Consider the following 18,826-nt stretch of genomic DNA (forward strand, 5'->3'; position numbering starts at 1 on the left):
GCCCAGGAAAGAGCCTTGGGCACTCCAAACTGTAGAGGTTGAGCAGAGGAGGAAAAACAGCCAAGGCACCTGAGAAGCAGCAGCCAGAAAGGTAAAAGACATACTAGCAGTGTATGTCCAGGAAGTCAAAAGAAGGAACTACTTCAAGATGCAGGGCAGGGACCACTGTGTGATGATACTGCTGACAGGTCAACTAAGGTCAGACAAGTGACACTGTAAATGACCAGTTCTTTGTGTATAAGGGAGAGTTTTGTTTTTTTTTTTTAAGATGACATGATCAGTTGATCATGTTTATATGCTGACAAGAATAATCAGTTAGAAAGAAGGGATACTGATGTGAGGGGGTAGAGGAAAATGCAAGAACCTAGTACTTAAGGAGGGAAGGAGGACGGCTCCAAAGCCCATGTGCAGGGTTGGCTTTGACAGGACGGAAGTCAGAGTCTGGGGACAGGCTGGTGGGCAGTGGTTTGGACCGTAGGGGTTCCTGTCTAGTCGCTTCCATTTTCTCGGTAAGAATCTGGCAAAGAAATGTACAACACCAGGAGTGAACCCTAATGTAAACTATGGCCTTTGGGTGTTTCTGATGTGTCAGTGTGGTTCATCAGTTGTAACATGTGGAGGGTATTGATAAAGGAGGGTATTGATAAAGGGGAGACTGTGAACGTGTAGGGGCAGGGGGAATACAGGAACTCTCTGTACCATCCCCTCAGTTTTCCTGTGAACCTAAAACTGCTCTAAAAAAGAAAGTATCCAAAAAAAAAAAAAAATCAGGGATAGTCCTCAACTTGGCAAGGAGAAGTTGGGGTGGAGCAAGGTTTTAAAGAGAGATGATAGGATGTGAAAGAGTAAATGTGGAGGGTGGAGGATGAAGTGCTGGTTGTCTGTTTGAGGTTTATGGCCATGAATCTAAGATCAGTCAAAACATCTGTGGGTTTTTCTCCGGTTAACTGCTCAACTACCAGCGCTACTCAGCTCCTGCAGACATCAGACAGACACACTTCCCCAGGCTGGGGCTCTGCTCAGTGAGTAAGGAGGGTGTCCAGGGGGTTTGCAAGGGAGTGACTGCTGTGCTGGACCGTGGCCAGGGATCACTGAAGAGCTGCTGGAGCTGGGTGAGCCGGGAGGCATTGGGATGATTACTAAAGAGGGGTAACGTGCAACCTCTCCAGTGATCAGGGAAACGCAAGGGAAAACTTTCTGAGGCTGGCAAAAATTAACGAGGTTTGAGATGTTCATTTTCGTCACAGGCTGGGAGAAGTGCTCTTTCATCCACTATGTACAGAAGCATAAAGTGGTACAGTCTTTCTGGGGGATAGTTTGTCAGCATGTTTCAAAGATTTTAAAGGGAATTCTCTTTGACTCAGCTGTTCCACTTCTAGGAATGTGCTGTATAGCACCAATCAAACCAACACACGAGGATAATGCACAAAGATGTTTTCTGCAGCATTCACTGTCACAGTGAAAAACTGTCAATTCATTATCTAAGGGCAGGGAATGGCTTCACGCCTTCCAGTACATCCTGTGGAATTCCATGAGGTCAGTGAAGAGAATGCCAGGGACAGTCCTATGCTTATGGTTTCATGAATGTGCCACATCTTCTTTCTTGCCTTCCACGCTTTTGCACACCCTGTTCCTTCTCTCTGAATTTCCCCCGTCCCCATCCTCATTCCCCCCCCACATTCCCAACTAGGAAGGCTTCCTGAGCCCCAGCTGTGCTGATCTGCCTGCTCACTGAGCGGCCCATGCTGACGTTTCTCAAAGCACATCAGGCGATGTGGAAATTGCCCATGTATATGCTGACATCCTGCAAGGACTAAAAAAATGTTTGTTCCAGGTCACTAACCTGACTGTGGATTGTGGTGGTGGGTAGGGTGTTAGCGCTCACGCTTGCTGTACCACTGATTAAGCTGCGAAGGGCCTGTCACGGAGGGAGTCTACTACAGCAGACCCAGTAGAGCAACTACTCAGCATTCTTCCTTCCCAGGGGGAGCTGACCCCAGCTCCGAGGGTAGATCCTGATTAGTTATGGTCGCCTCTAGCAATCGGTGCAGAAAGACGGGTGTGGCCTAATTAAACTTTCAGAAGGGCTCTTAATCCATGCTTGGGGATGAACTTTCTCTTGTGATAAGAGCAAGAATGCCTGATGCTTCAGCCGCTGCCTGTGGCCACCCTATGATCACAAAGGGACCAGCTGATGTTGTGGACAGGAGGGCAGAAAGGATGATGGGCATGATCCATCATTGAGCCACTGAATCAACCAACCGCGAAGTCAATTTTTCCTCTGGCTAAGTTAAGAAAATAAGCATCACTTTTTTTTTTTTTTAAAGGCAGTTTGTTCCTTCCACTTATAGCCAAAGCATTCTAACTCATATCTACTTTGCCGATGAAGCATATTGTAGTTTATTTTAAAATATTAAAATATTCAACTGAATCTAAGTTTCCAATATAGGTGCTACTTCTTTCAGCTCTCCACGTTGCATCTCTATCCCCTGGTTTATCAATCAAATAGACTTTCTTTTGAAAGCATCACCAAGGGTCTGTTCATCTGAGTAATAGAATCATTTATACTTACCAACTTCCTTCCTCTCTTGACTTCTTTCTTTACCGATTCCACATCAAAATTTCTATCATGATTGAGCGGATCATGATCCTCACATTCCACAAGCGCCGAGGAATACAGCTGCAGATTGGGAAAAGAAAAAAGCCAGAGTATGCGCAAAGTAATGTTGAAAGCTGCAAGTCAGAAAATGGTACCAAAAAGTACTCACCAAGAGTGGAAGATGGCTTGCGCGTAGAACAGTGACCACCTTTTGGCGTGTGTGAGCAGATCTCAAGTCACCCTGCTTTTCTTTGGGAGTTGTCCTGATCCCCAGACATGTTTTATACTCATAACCCTGACCCCCAGTGGCTAACTGGACCTGGTCGGGGCCCTGACCCCAAGCTGGGCCAGTCAAAGTCCCTATCCTAGGGGACTAAAACAGGCTCTGAGCCACATGGTCAGAGCAAGTCAGTCAACAAAGAGAGGAAAAGAAAAATGAGGGCTAGAGAGGAAATCCTGGGTTCCTGATGGCTTCCCAGCTCCTGTTTCTTATACCCACCTGCGTGCCTGTCTTCAGGAGCCAAAAATTGCCCCTGCAACTTATTGCAAAGCCCCTTTTATATTTAGGTTGGCTCGCGCTTCTAAAAGTTTCTTGAAACCAAAAGAATCCAAACTACCTCTGAATGAAAGATCAACATTACACATACACTTAAATAATAAAGGGCGTGAAAAACATAAGATAAAAAATTTTTGACACTGGCACAGGCAAAGATTTCTTATAAAAAGCAGAAACTATAAAGAAAAAGTTATTAAGTTGGAATAAACCAAAATTAAAACTTTTTGCTCTTTGAAAGACATTGCTAAGAAAACAAAAAGGCAAGCCAGAAATTGGGAGACAATATTCACAATTCATATATCTGACAAAAAAATTATATCGAGAATATAGGGAAAACTCTTGCCACTCAGTAAGACAAATAATTCAGTTAAAAATGGGCAAAAAACCTGGACAGACTCTTCAGAGAAGGAGAGTTACAAATGGTGGATAAGCACGTGAAAAGATGCTCAAAATCATTAACCCTCAGACAAATCAAAGCCACAATGAGATACCAATACACACTCACTATACTGGTTAGAATTAAAAAGACTGAAAATACCAAGTGTCAATGAGGGTGTGGAGCAAATGAAACTCTTACACATTGTTGTAGAAGTGTAAAATGATGCAATGACCTTTAAAGTTAAACATACATTTACTTTTTGACCCAGCATTCCTCTTATAGGTATTCACTCAAGAAATAAAAGCATTATTGTCCACATTTAAAGAAGGCGACAGTATACAATGGAGAAAAGACAGTCTCTTCAATAAGTAGTGCTGGGAAAACTGGAGAGCTACATGTTAAAAAATGAAAATAGAACATCTTCTCACATCATATACCAAAATAAACTCAAAATGGATTGAAGACCTAAGTGTAAGACAGGACACCATAAAACTCCTAGAAGAAAACATAGGCAGAACACTGACATAAATCGTAGCAATTTTTTTCTTTGGATTTATCTCCAAAGGCAAGGAAAACATAAGCAAAAATAAACAACTGGGACCTAATTAAACTTAAAAGCTTCTGCATCAACAAACCATTGAAAAAACAAAAAGACAACCTACTGAATGGGAGAAAATATTTGCAAACGATATGACCGGTAAGGGGTTAATATCCAAAATATACAAACAGCTCATACAACTCAACATCAAAAAACAACCTGATTAAAAAATGGGCAGAAGACCTGAATGGACATTTTTCCAAAGAAGACATAAGATGGCCAACAGGCACATGAAAATATGCCCAACATCACTAATCATCAGAGAAATGCAAATGAAAACCATAAAGAGATATCACCTCATACCTGTCAGAATGGCCATCGTCAAAAAAGACACAAACAAATGTTGCTGAGAGTGTGGAGAGAAGGGAACCCTCCTGCACTGATGCTGGGAACGTAAACTGGTGCAGCCACTGTGGAGAACAGTATGGAGTTCCTCAAAAAACTAAAAATAGAGCTACCGTGTGATCCAGTGATTCCACTGCTAGGTATACATACAAAGAAAATGAAAACACGAATTCAAAAAGATATATGCACCTCAGTGTTCACAGTAGCATTATTTACAGTAGCCAAGGTATGGAAGCAACCTAAGTGTTCATCAACAGATGAATGGATAAAGAAGATGTAGTATGTGTGTGTGTGTGTGTATATATATATATATATATGTATACATACACACACATACACATACATACAATGGAATACTATTCAGCCATAAAAAAGAATGAAAGTTTGCCATTTGCAACAACATGGATGGATGTGGAGGGTATTATGCTTGGCGAAATAAGTCAGACAGAGAAAGACAGATACTGCATGTTATCCCTTATATGTGGAATCTAAAAAAATTAACTAGTGACTATAACACAAAAAAAGTGTATGTCCACATGAAGACACATATTCAGATCTTCACAGATTTATCCTAGTATCTTCAAACTGGAATTAATGTCTATCAACAGGCAAGTGGATAAACAAATTGTGATAGAGCCATACAATGAAATACTGTGCAGAAATAAAAAGGAACAAAATACACATACAAGAAACAACATGGATGAATCTCCGAATACTGTAATGAGCAAAAGAAGCCAGACACACAGAATACATACTGTAGGATTCCTTTCATGTGAGATGAGAAAGACAGGCTCAAGCTATAGAAGCTGGGGTGGGGAGGAAGTGGCTGCAAGGAGGCATGAGGGAACCTTCTGGGGTAATGGAAATGTTCTACATCTTGATGGTGGTGGTGGTTACGTTGGTAAATACATGACTTAATACTCTCTGAACTGTACACTTAAAATGGGTGGTTTTTTTTTTTTTTTTTTGCGGTACACGGGCCTCTCATTGCTGTGGCCTCTCCCGTTTTGGAGCACAGGCTCCGGACGCGCAGGCTCAGCGGCCATGGCTCACGGGCCCAGCCGCTCCACGGCATGTGGGATCTTCGCGGACCGGGACACGAACCCGTGTCCCCTGCATCCATCGGCAGGCGGACTCTCAACCACTGCACCACCAGGGAAGCCCAAAATGGGTGCTTTTTAAATGTAAATTATACTGACAACGTTAACTAAAAATAGCAAATTAACATTAACAGTATATTAGAATAAAACATCACAATCAAATAGTGTTAATCTCCCAATGGTTTAACAGCAGAAAATAAACAAGCACATAATTTATCACTAACAGATTAAAAGGAGAAAATTTGAGACATGAAAACCAAATGTAACCTGTGAATTGGAATCTTTTGTTATAAAGTTATTAGGACACTTGAACCTGAAACCTGGGTGGTTTGAGGATTAGATCGTAGTAATATATTAAACTCCTGATTTTGATGGTTACATTGTGATTATGTGAATGTCCTTTGTATAAAATACATACTGAAGTATTCAGGAAAGATAACACATCATGTCTCAAATTAATTTCAAATGGTTCTGTAAACAAAAATAATCACTAAACAGTCTATAATAAGAATAGAAAAGAGTTTTATTTGAGCCAAACTGAGGACTACCCTGGAAGCCCACTTCCCAGATTACTCTGAGAAACTGCTCTGGAGAAGCATTGTTTCCAGCACAGTTTTATATCTTGTCAGAACAAAGAGCAATAAACGAGTCAGGGTTACATTTCTTCAACGTTAAAAAAAAAAAAAAAAAAAAACAGACTAGCATGTACACAGTGACTCAGTATGGCCTTGGAACCTGGGAAGGGAGTTTTATCATCAAAGGAGTACCAGCATTGGCATCCCAGGAGGAGGGGCATATAATCTTTATTTTTAACATGGACATTCTTTACTTCTGGTCAATGTGTCCTTTTCTCTAATAATTAAAGCAAATGTACAGTGTATATTTGATAGGCCACAAACAGGCTATTTTAGTTAGCATAAAATTCAAGTTAACTCATGTATAAGCCAGAATGACTTCCCTATATCTAAATATGTGAATATTTCTTTCATCAGTTCCAACAAAAACGGTACTTTGTACTGTATGTGCAACTTTTCTGTAAGTTTGAGATTAAAAAAAGTTGTGTATATAAAAAATAAAGCATCGGACTTCCCTGGTGGCGCAGTAGTTAAGAATCCGCCTGTCAATGCAGGGGACACATGTTCAAGCCCTGGTCCGGGAAGATCCCACATGCCGCGAGCAACTAAGCCCGAGAGCCACAACTACTGAAGCCCGCACGTCTAGAGCCTGTGCTCTGCAACAAGAGAAGCCACAGCAATGAGAAGCCTGCACACCGCAACGAAGAGTAGCCCCCGCTCGCTGCAACTACAGAAAGCCCGAATGCAGCAACGAAGACCCACCACAGCCCAAAATAAATAAATTAATAAATTAAAAATAAAGCATCTAGTATTGTGCATGGCCAGAGAAAGAGAGTGAAAGAAGCCAGAAGAGCATTACAATAGATGCAGAAAAAAGCATTTCATAATATTCAATACTTTAACTTGTAGCAAGCTAGAAATAAGAGGAAACTTCCTAATTTTAATAAAGTAAAAGTATTAAAAAGTATGCACAAATTTAATGATAAAACCTAGAAGCATCCCAGTAATATAAAAAACAAGGCTCACTAAAATGCTTTTAATCACCACTATAACACAATGTTCTAGAAAAATGCAGTAAAATAAGAAAAAGAAATTAAGAGGCCCAAAAATTTGAAGGAAAAAAAGTCATCTTTATTTAAAGATGAGGATCGTCCAAATAAAATATCCAGGTGAATCTGACTTTTAGATTTGAGAGTTTGGCAAGATTGTTGGATGAGATAAAAAATAAATAAAAATTGACAGTTTTTGTGTATACCAATAATAGCTCACTTTAAAAATGTATTAACAGGGACTTCCCTGGTGGCACAGTGGTTGGGAGTCCGCCTGCCAATGCAGGGGACACGGGTTCGAGCCCTGATCCGGGAGGATCCTACATGCCACAGAGCAACTAAGCCTATGCGCCACAGCTACTGAGCCTGCGCTCTGGAGCCCAAGAGCCACAACTGCTGAGCCCATGCTGAAGCCCGTGCGCCTAGAGCCGCAACTAGAGAAAGTCCACGTGCAGCAACAAACACCCAACGCAGCCAAAAATAAATAAATTTTTTTAAAAAGATTTAAAAAAATGTATTAACAAAACAAACAAAAAAACAAACCCAGGAATAGGCCTAACCCAAAGTTCTAGACCTCTATAGAAAAAAAATTGTTGGACATTTTTGAAATTCATAAAATAAGACCTGGGCTTCCCTGGTGGTGCAGTGGTTGAGAGTCTGCCTGCCGATGCATGGGACACGGGTTCGTGCCCCAGTCCGGGAGGATCCCACATGCCACGGAGCAGCTGGGCCCGTGAGCCATGGCCGCTAAGCCTGCACGTCCAGAGCCTGTGCTCCGCAGTGGGAGAGGCCACAACAGTGAGAGGCCCGCGTACCGCCAAAAAAAAAAAAAAAAAAAGCCAGGGTTTATCATAAAATCATAGTAATTAAGGGTGTTGTACCAGGCTCATTAGTCACTGATAATCTGCCTGTTTAGATGGCTTGTTTGAACTCTCATGCTTTGGAGACCTAACTATTCTTCCAAAAGATAGCATTGAGAGTACCATGTTACACTCTGTGTGATCTCTGCTAATGGCACTTTGGAATTGTATTAGTTAAGTCATTTTAGACATAACATCACTGTGGATCCAACTGTCAGGTATTGAGTTATCAGCAATTTGAAGAAATAAATTTTGAGGAGGTATCGGAGGAAGGAATACGTTTCATAAAACATTACAATGAAGCTCATGACTGACTTTTGAATAGTAGGAGTTTTAAGTATGCTGTTAAAAATCTGTAAGGGACAGTTAAGAAAATTATCACATTGTAAGAGAAACGTGTGAGCTCGCCAAACAAGGATTTCAGTGTAGATTCTGTCTTTATCAAATGAAGTTAAAGGAACAAGTTATAGTTAAAGTTTGAATGGAAGAGCCTGCCATTGTTGTTCCACATCTGGTTGTTGCTGTTTACATTCCTTTACTTAGCCTACATCTTCATAAGCTTTTTGGCAGGTATACATTGAACACTTCTGTTTCATGGTCAAGACAGGATCAGAGGCCATGGATACTGACGACTGATTTGTCTGTTTTCTTCTTTTTCCATGACTGTATCTACTGCCTCATCTTGATTTACAAGCAAAACCTAGAAAACCTACAAAAATAAGTGTTTTGTGGTTTATCTAGGAATAATACAGAAAATATTCCTTGTTATTTTTGGTGAAGAAAATCAATTTCGTATAGTTTATTTCAACCTAAATAAAATGCGAGTTTTGTTTAAAAGAAAAAAAAAAGAGTATTGTACCAGCTCAGGAATACACAAGTGACCAATGGAAGAGAATGGAGAGCCAGAAAGAGATCTGTGCACATATGACAATACTGTTAGAGCAACGGATTAGCATGAGGGTTTGAAACTAGATAGCTGGGTGAGAGTCCCGGCTCAGTCACTTACAGCCCTGTGACCTTGGGCAAGTGATTTAATTTCTCTGTGCCTCAGTTGTTCCACCTTTAGTTTGGGCATAATTATAATACCTACCTCTTAGGGTAGTTGTGAGGATTAACAGTTAATCCTGTTAATCTCCCAGAGCTCCTAGGTTAAGCTCCCAGAACATTACCTTACACAGTGAACACCAAATAATAACAACAGTTATCATTATTATCACTACAAATCAGTGAGGAAAGGATAGATTTTTCAATCATAGTGCTGGGGAAGGTGGTTAATCGCATAAAAAAAAAACTAAAAGTAGGTCTGTACTTTACACTATAATCCAGATAAATCCCAGTTGGATCAAGAAGCTAAATGAGAAAAGCAAAATTTTTAAACGTTTTGGAATAAAGACAGAACCTTAGTTCAGAAAAGAATTTCTTAGGGGAAAAATCCTACAAATTATAAAGGAAAATAATGATGAATGTTAATTACATCACAAGCTTCTGTATGACAGAAAGCACCATAAATAAAATTAAAAGCAAACATATATAATAAAGCATTAGAATTTATTTATATGTGAATAAATACATATAAGCAAAACTAAGATCTCAAAGATAAAGTGTAGTCTATGAACACAAGTCACAGAATCGAAAAAAGAACCACACAGGAGCACAGCAAACGAGGTGCAAGCTCACTAAGTAATCTAGGAACTGCAAATGCAAATAACAACGAGAGACCATCTCACACCCATCAGAGAGGAAAACATGAAAATCTCATAGTATCATGACAGACACCAAACCACAGATCCAGGGAGGCACTGTAAAGAGAATGAAACGAAAAGCCACAGATTAGGAGAAAATATTGGTAAAATATATCTGATAAAGGACTTGTATCCAAGATATAGAGAGCTCCTAAAAGTTAATTATAAGACAACCCAATAAACCCAATTAAACAATAACAACCCAATTAAAAATTGGACAAACGATCTGGACAGACAACACCAAAGAAGATATACAAATGGCAAATAAGTATATGAAAAGATGCTCAACACCACATGTCATATGTCATCAGGGAATTACAAATTAAAATATGAACATCATATATACACTAACATGTATAAAATAGATAACTAATAAGAACATGCTGTATAAAAATAAATAAATAAAATAAAATTAAAAAAAATACGAACAACATGAACTCTCATTCATTGCAGGTGGGAATATAAAATGGTACAGCCACAGTGGAGGACAGTTCAGCAATTTCTTTCAAAATTAAACATACTTTTACCATACCAAAAAATAAAATAAATCTCATAGAATCAAGTGTTGACAAGGAAGAAGAGAAGCAAACTCCAAAATAGTGGAAGTCAAACTTGGTACGATCCCTTTGGAGAGCAATCTGGCACATTTAGTGAGGTGCAAAATGTTCCCTTCCTGTGTCCAGCAGTTCTAAGTGCCCTAGACCAGAGAAATTCTCCCGTGAATTAGGAGACCTATACAAGGATATTTATGACAGCTGGTCAGTAACATAAAAAACTGGAAAACCATAAATGGTCATTCACAGAATACTTTAATGGTGATTATAGTCATAAAATGGAATAATATAACATTTAAAATGAAAGATTAGAACTACATTTATCAACATGGATATATATCAATAATCTACAGAATCTGATAGAAATTCTATAAAGTCCAAGAACATGTAAAACAATATATTTGTTTATAAATACTTAAACGTGGTGGGAGCATAAAATTAAAAACACAAGATAATAAGAAACACCGAATTTGTGATGGCAATTACCTCTGGGGAGGGGTGGAGAGAAGGGAACAGAGAGAAGAGAGAGTCCTTAACTATCTATGTTTTTTTTTTTCTTAAAAAAAAAAATCAAGCTGAGGCAAATATCATATACTATCATGATTTTATAAATCTGGGTGAAGTGTCTATGGGTATCTGTTATATTTGAAATAATTAAAGTATCTTTAAAGGAACTTCATCATAATTCTTTGTGTGTTTGATCAGTTATAAATAAAACTGAAAGTAATCATAAGGTGTTAAGATCTGAAACTTTAAAAAGGGAAAAATATGCTCCCCAAATCCCCACTTAAACGCCCTGGTGGCGCAGTGGTTGAGTCTGCCTGCCGATGCAGGGGACACGGGTTCGAGCCCTGGTCTGGGAGGATCCCACATGCTGCAGAGCAACTGGGCCCGTGAGCCACAACTACTGAGCCTGCGCATCTGGAGCCTGTGCTCCACAACAAGAGAGGCTGCAATAGTGAGGAGCCCACGCACCGCGATGAAGAGTGGCCCCCGCTCGCCGCAACTAGAGAAAACCCTCACACAGAAACGAAGACCCAACACAGCCAAAAAATAAATAAAGAAATAAAGAAGCTTTCATTAAAAAAAAAGCCCAAGCCATGGGCAGCCAACGTGTTACTCTTTGTTGTATCCAGAGTACATTTATCTATTTTGGTATGTCCTTCCCTAAAAGGACTCATGTGTTTTCAAGTAACTTACCAAACAGTTTTCATGAGCAGCTATATTCTCTGACTGTGCAAAGTACAGGACACTACACTCGAGGTCTTTGGGGCAAAGTGCGCATATCCTTTTTTGCAACCTTTCTGCAACCTGAAAGACACCTATAAAGTAACATCCCTGATGAGAAATGGAAAAGTGGAATTTCTTGGTGTCTGCAACTCCTCCACCCATCTTAAAGTAGAGGGCAGGGAACTTGTTTTATGAGAGAGTCTCAACTCCCAGGGAGAAAAAAAATTGGGACCCAAGCAGAAAAGCAACTTTGTATTTTCTTAATGGCTCAATGAAAGAAAAGAAAAAAATGTTTCATTTAAAATGTCTAAACATGAGGAAAACCTTTACTTAAGAAACATAAGCAGGAATTTAAATACAAAGCTCTCCAAGCATTGCCTTGCCCATAGTAAGCTCTCAATAATGATTACTGACATTATAAATCAACAAGAAAACAATGGTGTATTCAAGAAATAATGCTCTGATTAACTACCTGTAAAAAATAATTTAGATCCCTATATCATACTATATTCAAAAATAAATTTGGGAAAATAAATAAATAAATTTGGGGTGAATTAAAGAAGTAAATGAGCAATATACTTTAAATGTGCTGTAATCTAGCATTATAATAAATTAGGAGAGAAAGATACACGAAGGCAGGAGTTTTTTTTTTTAAGAGCGGAATAAAGAAAGGAAAGAAGTTTAAGAGAAGGAGAGCTAGGAAGAACAGGGAAGAGACAGGGGGAAAAAAGCCAGCTGTTCCCAATATCCACTGGGTGCATGGGTGAGAGGCAATCTTCTCTAACCTATTAGTTTGCTATTAATTTGGCCACAAGCATCCATTTAACATTTCTTTGCCTTTTCCAATGCTCATCCTGTTATTCATTTAGTTTTCCGTGGCAGAAAGCACTTCCAATTTTACCTTCAAATTTTAGTTTTGAAACAAAAATTCATTTAACCATTTAATGGCGAAAGGTTTAAATTTAAATGAGGTTAACCGCTTAAGCGCTTCCTAAAAGTCCTTTTTGTTACTTAAAAGTGTAAGGTCTCTTGATGTCTCTCTTAAACTACATCTTGCATCTCACAATGTCAGAAGACCTCACTTTGGAGCTAGCATTTCTTTCACATTCAGATGAGTTTCTTCCTTAATTAACGTCTGTCTCCTGGATTTGGGTCCTGCTTATTAGTAGGGCTACAAATTAGTAGTCCTCCTGCTCCACATCAACCAAGAAAAAGGGGGGAGACTGAGACAAAACTCCTCAGATGAAATGAAATGGGCGAACTGCTGCTTTTCATTCATCTCAAACCACCACCGAGTTGGGAGCTCCTCTTGTACGAGAGTCACCGCGCTGAGAGCTCTAGACCAGAGCTGTCCGCAGAAACATAATGTGAGCCACAGGTGCAGATGAAGAATTTCTAGGAGCCTCATTTAAAACAGTCAAAGGAAATGGGTGAAGTTAATTTTAATATGCTTTATTCAACTAAACATATCCAAAATACTACCCTCTCAACATTTAATTAAGGAAACAATTAATTCATTCTTTTGTACTGAGTCTTTGAAGCCCAGTGTATTTTGTGCTTACAGCACCTCTCGACTGGACGAGCCACATTTTCAATGCTCAAGAGCCATATGTGGAGAGTGGCTACTGTACGGAAGGGCACAGCAGAGCATATAAAAAAAACATGAGACAGAACTGTTGCCTGCAAGAAGCTTACAAAATAAACAAGGAGACCAAATAGTATTCTGGAAAATAACATAATACGTGGCACAAGTAACTGCTGAGTAGGAAATACAATATACGCTATGGACAGAGGAGGAAGTGCTCCTTGTGGGACGGAGTTCTGTCAAGGACACTTCTTTGAGCTGGTACAACCTTGAGATGGAGAGGAAGCGGGGTCGGGGTGGGAGGGACGTTGCAGACAGAAGCAGAGATATATAAGAGACCAAGAGGTCTGACTGGGAGACAGAAAACCAGCCAGGCTGAAGAGGAGAGTTCATGCAAAGGAAGCTGGAAAAGAATTTGAGAAACAGATGGTGAAAGGCTGCCAGGAAGGATTTTTTGAGCAGGGGGATAACATGATGAAAGAGTTGTTTTAAGCTCCATTTCAACATGGAGAGAAATACGGTGCACCTGGATAGGAAGGCTGGACATTATCATGCTGTCAACTCTATCTCAGATAAGTGCGGACAAAAAAATGTTGCTCGACAACAAGCCATCAGCCACTGCAGCAAACCCCGCCCCCCCCCAACAATGGTCCCTGAGGGGAATCTCCTGAGGGGAATTCAGGATCCAGAAAAAACAGGATACTGGCCCTAGACAGTTACCACACATTTCTAAGGAATAATTTCAACCAGCCCAGACTCTTGCATCTTCCCATACTTAGAAAAGCACTAAAATCATTAACTTAAGAGGTCTGTTTTTTGTTATTAGCAGTAATTGTTTGATGTCTGACTACATGTTTGTTTTCAGCAAAAACTCCTATATATCCTGGCTCATTCCTTACCTCTTCCGATCAGTTCCTCAGAGCTGAGAGGCTGTCTCCCAGGCCACAGTCTTCAGTAAGCTCCCCAAATAAAACATCTCGCAATTTTTAGGTTGTGTTTTTCTTCAGTCAACGTAAGTTTTAGATTTAATGCCATTTCAACTTAAATCCCAAGAAGGTTATTTTAAAGAACTTGAAAAAAAATATTATTTGGAAGAACAAATGAGCAAGGGCAGTAAAGAACACTTTCAAAAAAAAAAATGAAAGGGTGTCTACCTGATTTAAAAACATACTATAAAGGTACAGCTGGGACAGAAGGTTAGATGACCATGTCAAAAGAAAGAACACAAAGTGCAGAGAGAAGTGGATCATAATCTCTAATTATGAATTTAAGTTACCATAAGGTGGCATTTGCATTTCTTCTCTGGCACTGATGTCCTTAGCCCATTTTTCTATTGGTTTATTCACTACTTCCTTACTGATTTATAAGAGCTTGTAGTGTATCCAGGATACTAACTCTTTGTTAGTCAAATATGTGGCCTTTTAACTTTGTTTATAATGTTCTCTGATATACAGAATGTTTAAAGGTTTTGTTTGATGAAATTATATCAATCCTTTATCATTTCTCACTCTTGGGTAGGGGGAACATAACTTAGAAGACACCTCTTCTTTTCCTCTAGAATTTTATTTCTTACATTATAATTTTAACGTGGAATTTATTTTATTGTAAAGTATGAGATGGAGATCTAACTTATTTTCATAATGGCTAGCCACTGATTTAAAATCATTTTTCACATATATTTAATTATTACATATATTTAGATTTGTTCTACATACTTCTATTTGTTCCACTGATCTGTCACTTCCCCCACCAATACAACACTTTACAATTTTCAGTGTTTTAGAATATATTTTAATATTTGACCACACAAAGCCTCCATCCTAGGATGAAAATGGGAAAAGAAATCCCCAAATTTTATTCACCTTGGACCCAAAATCTACTTCGATTAAATACCGTGTTCTTATTTAAAAGAACACTCAAACTGGACATTAAAATTTGTAAAGCATAGGCTAAAAAAAGTTTCAGGCAGTTAAATTACTAGTGCTAAAATTCCCTAATAAAAAAATATGATAATGTTTGATAGGCTATGCAGCACTCCTTGTGTAAGAGCTAGGTATTTTTGCCTTGTCACCCTTTCCTGTGCAGAGCTGCACCTGCAGACCGGTGAACTGCATTGGGCTGAGCTATCAGGCCGCTGATACCTGAGTGTGGTCCCCTGTGCTTGCTCTGGGGACTCTGCCTGTCTGAGCTACACTCCCAAGTCTGCAGGGTCTTGGCACTTGGGAACACAGAGGTGGTGGCAACATTGCTGTCCTCTGATCTGGAGTTTCCAGTGCTGATGGACAGAAACGCAAGGTGGACACACAGGCTCCACCTAAGAGTTTTTTCCTGCTAAAACACCCCCTCATCACAATTTCCTAAAAGAGCTTGGCTATTTTAATTTGTTTATTCTTCTAGACTGGGGGATCACAGAACTCTCTGTAGTTGGGAGAGTAACATTATAGGCTTTTACACAGACAGGCATCCCTCACATCTGATCGTTTGCTACACATTATCTGAAACTCATGGACCAAATACATTTGGATAACTTGATATTCCTCACTATCTGAACTCAGGAACTGTATAGATTCAGACAGTGAGGGACAGGTGTATCATGGGGGCTGGGAAGAGTCCATTGGTCTCCATCAGTAGTTGAGACCAAGAACAATGAAGATATGTAGGTCTCCCCAAGGTCTTTCTACTGGGTCTAGCAGGCCTAAGGACTCACAGAGACTGACTCAACGAGAATTCTCAAAAATGAAACTGGTAACCAGGAAAGGTTCTATAGAATGAAGCCGAAGAAAAATTATAAGCCAAGAATACGTGAACTACAACTAACTCAAACCAGCAGTGGCAGTCTTGCCAGCAATCTCCAGGCTCAGCTCCACCTGGGAAGGGATTGTTAAGGCCACAGCCTCTGCAGGGGTGTCTTCCCAATGCTTCTCTTCCAAGAGACGGTCTTAAAGCTCACCAGACAAGGGCAATCCACCCAGAGGATTGAATCTGGGGTAGTCGGATAGGATGGCCAAGGAACATGTTCCACCACTAAAGAAATGAGTGAAACTGATAGAATGAGATTCACTAACCCTATACTTCCATTTACAATCCCCTTCCAATAGGGTATGGCCTATGTTCTGGACTGGCAACCAATTTATGGTGCTGGCTTGGAAATTCCTTCCTCTTTTCTCCTTTGATCAATAGTTTTCATTGCAGTTTACTATTTTAGTTCTGCCACTGTATATCAGATGTGTAGACGTTATTACTGAGTCCAGTGACTGCATACCTGAACTGACCAAAACAGAAGGGGAGTAGATATTACCTAGAGGCTTGGTAATGGACTTGGAAAATGAATGGCTTTATCACATTGTCTCTGGATGGTGTGACTGGACATAACTTTCGGAGAAGTTTGGCAGGATGTATATTTGGGATAGCCAGAAGGCATTACTGGGGACAGCTTCAGAATGTGAAAAGAGGAATAAGGATGTCTGTGTTGTAAGGGAGGGGTGGCAGGCAGCCAGGGAATAGGATGTTCAGTGGACTTCCTTAGGGTATCCATTTGACTCACAATCATACACAGGGATAAGCCCCAGCAGGTATGTTTATACTACGTGACTCTCTTTCCCTGGGCACAGCTGACAGTCCCAGAGGACCAACCTGCCCATCTCCCACATATACAGAATTCAGAATAGAAGATTTTAGTTCAGATTGGGCTGGTTTCTTGAAGATGTAAAAACTGAGAAGCTGTGAGGGTAGCCATCTTCTATCCCATTATCAGGAAAACTGGACCAAAGAAAGAGAACAAAGCAGATATTCTGAGTGCTGTCAAAGTTTATGACGGCTTCTCAGGCCCTATTTCCTGGCTCTTTCTGATAAATGCTATAGCATCCATGTTCCTGGGGTCTGTGAGTGTGGTCTCCCTGCTTTCCAGTAACAAACATCCCTTTTGCTTAAATGACATCAAGTTGATTTTGTACTATTTGTAGCCAACAAGTCCTAATTAACACAGGAAGTACCATGACCTGATCTGTGTGTAGGAACGTGTGAACGTATGTGCGTGCGCACATGTGCACTTGAGAGTGAGTTTCGGCAGCAGCGTGGACAGTGGACTGCCCTGACTTCACTGTTTTCTACCTGGTTCATTCTGATAATCTCATTTCCCTCCTCTGCTTTCCCTGTCATGACACCACTTCATTCTTCACGTTGCTGCCAGAGTGATCTATCTAAAATGTACATTTGCCCATGTTTCTCTCCTGCTAAAAACCCTTCTCTATCACCTAAAGATCAGAAGCCAAGCTCTTTAGTGCTACATACAACCCCGTTCATTCCTTCAACATATACTTAATGTAGAGTTTTAGGCACTAGAAATAAAGCGGGGAATAAGATGTGAATTTCAACTCTCATGGAACTTACATTTTAGTAGTACAGAGACATCAAACAAGTATCATTTCAGGATGTGGTTAAGTGCTATGAAGAAAGAGCAGGGGAAGGAGGTAGAGATTAATGAGGGTGGGGGAGGGCTCTTCTAAACAGGATGGGCAGGCAAGGCTGTGGAGGGTACATTTGAGCAGATATTTGAATATGGTGGGGGGGCTTAGAGGACTCACAGTGCAGTGAGGGGTAGCAGAGTCATCAAGATGGGTAGGGGCTGGATCAGATCAGGACATGGGGTACACTGTAGCCACAGTAAGATTATTCTGAAAGTAATGAGAGACTATTGGAGGGCTTTGAGTAGGAGAATCACACTTACTTTTTGTTTTTTAAAGATCATTTTGGCTACTGTGCAGGCTTGTCTGTATGAGAGGCTAGAGTGGAAGCCAGGGGACCAATAGTCCAGGCCTGAGATGATGGTGGCTTGGATGGCAGTGATGGAAGCGGTGAGAAGAGGCCAGGCTTGAGATATATTCTGAAGAAAGAACTGACTGGTCTGACTAACGCATTAGTTGGGAGGTAAGGAGGAAAGAGAGGCACCAAGAGTGGCACTGGGGTTTTGGTCTGAGCAACCAGGTGAATGGAATGGGGAAGGCTGGTAGTGGCTGAGCAGGTTTGGAGTGTGTGGGTGTGCGCAGGCAAACAGGAGTCTTCTTTGGGACACATTCAGTTTGAGATCGATCCTGGCATTAATGAAGTTGGTTATACAAGTCTGGAGTTTGGGGAAAAGGTCAGGATGTAACCTCACCTCCGGTAACTCCTCATCTTGCATTCTGTATACACACTAGCTAAATGAAATAGTCAACTGCTTGGCTTGTGGTTGCCACATCTGATGTTTTATGGCTGGTGCCTTTTTTCGAGTCTTCACCTCTTTCTGGACCACCTTTTCAAGCTTTGTATCTCTGGGTGACTCTTTCTCTTTAAAACTAAGGATGTTCCTTGAACACCAGGCTGAGTTGGAGGAGCCCCTCATTTGTGATTCTGTGGTTCTTAGCAGGTCACACAGGAGTTGCCTATTAGACTCTCTAAGGCAGGGTCTGCCTAACTCGTCTCTGCATCCCCGGCACCTGGTGCTGAGCCTGCACAGGGTAAGCGCTCTACATCTGCTGAAACGCAGGGAAGGAGCCCAGCCAGAAGGCTGTTGCCTCACTTAAAGGGGAGGGCCACAGACTTGAACTACTCATGGAAAGGAGGGGATGGTTCCAAAACGTTACATTCTCTGTGGAAACTTCTCAAACTGCTTCCCG

General features: G+C 40.5%; 1 protein-coding gene across 1 annotated transcript in view; it reads right to left on the reverse strand.

Moving 5' to 3' along the window:
* SETDB2 (SET domain bifurcated histone lysine methyltransferase 2) overlaps positions 1 to 18,826 on the reverse strand; it is a 74,103-nt gene that overhangs the window by 12,654 nt on the left and 42,623 nt on the right. The window contains exons 11-12 of the mRNA XM_082859590.1: positions 11,558 to 11,679; positions 2,573 to 2,680 (exon numbers count right to left, since the gene is read on the reverse strand). Of these exons, the coding sequence (XP_082715716.1) occupies positions 2,573 to 2,680; positions 11,558 to 11,679 (230 nt within the window). The remainder of the gene's footprint in view (positions 1 to 2,572; positions 2,681 to 11,557; positions 11,680 to 18,826) is intronic.

The sequence above is a fragment of the Leucopleurus acutus genome, assembly GCF_964270905.1.
Source record: "Leucopleurus acutus genome assembly, chromosome: 18".
Lineage (NCBI taxonomy): Eukaryota > Metazoa > Chordata > Mammalia > Artiodactyla > Delphinidae > Leucopleurus > Leucopleurus acutus.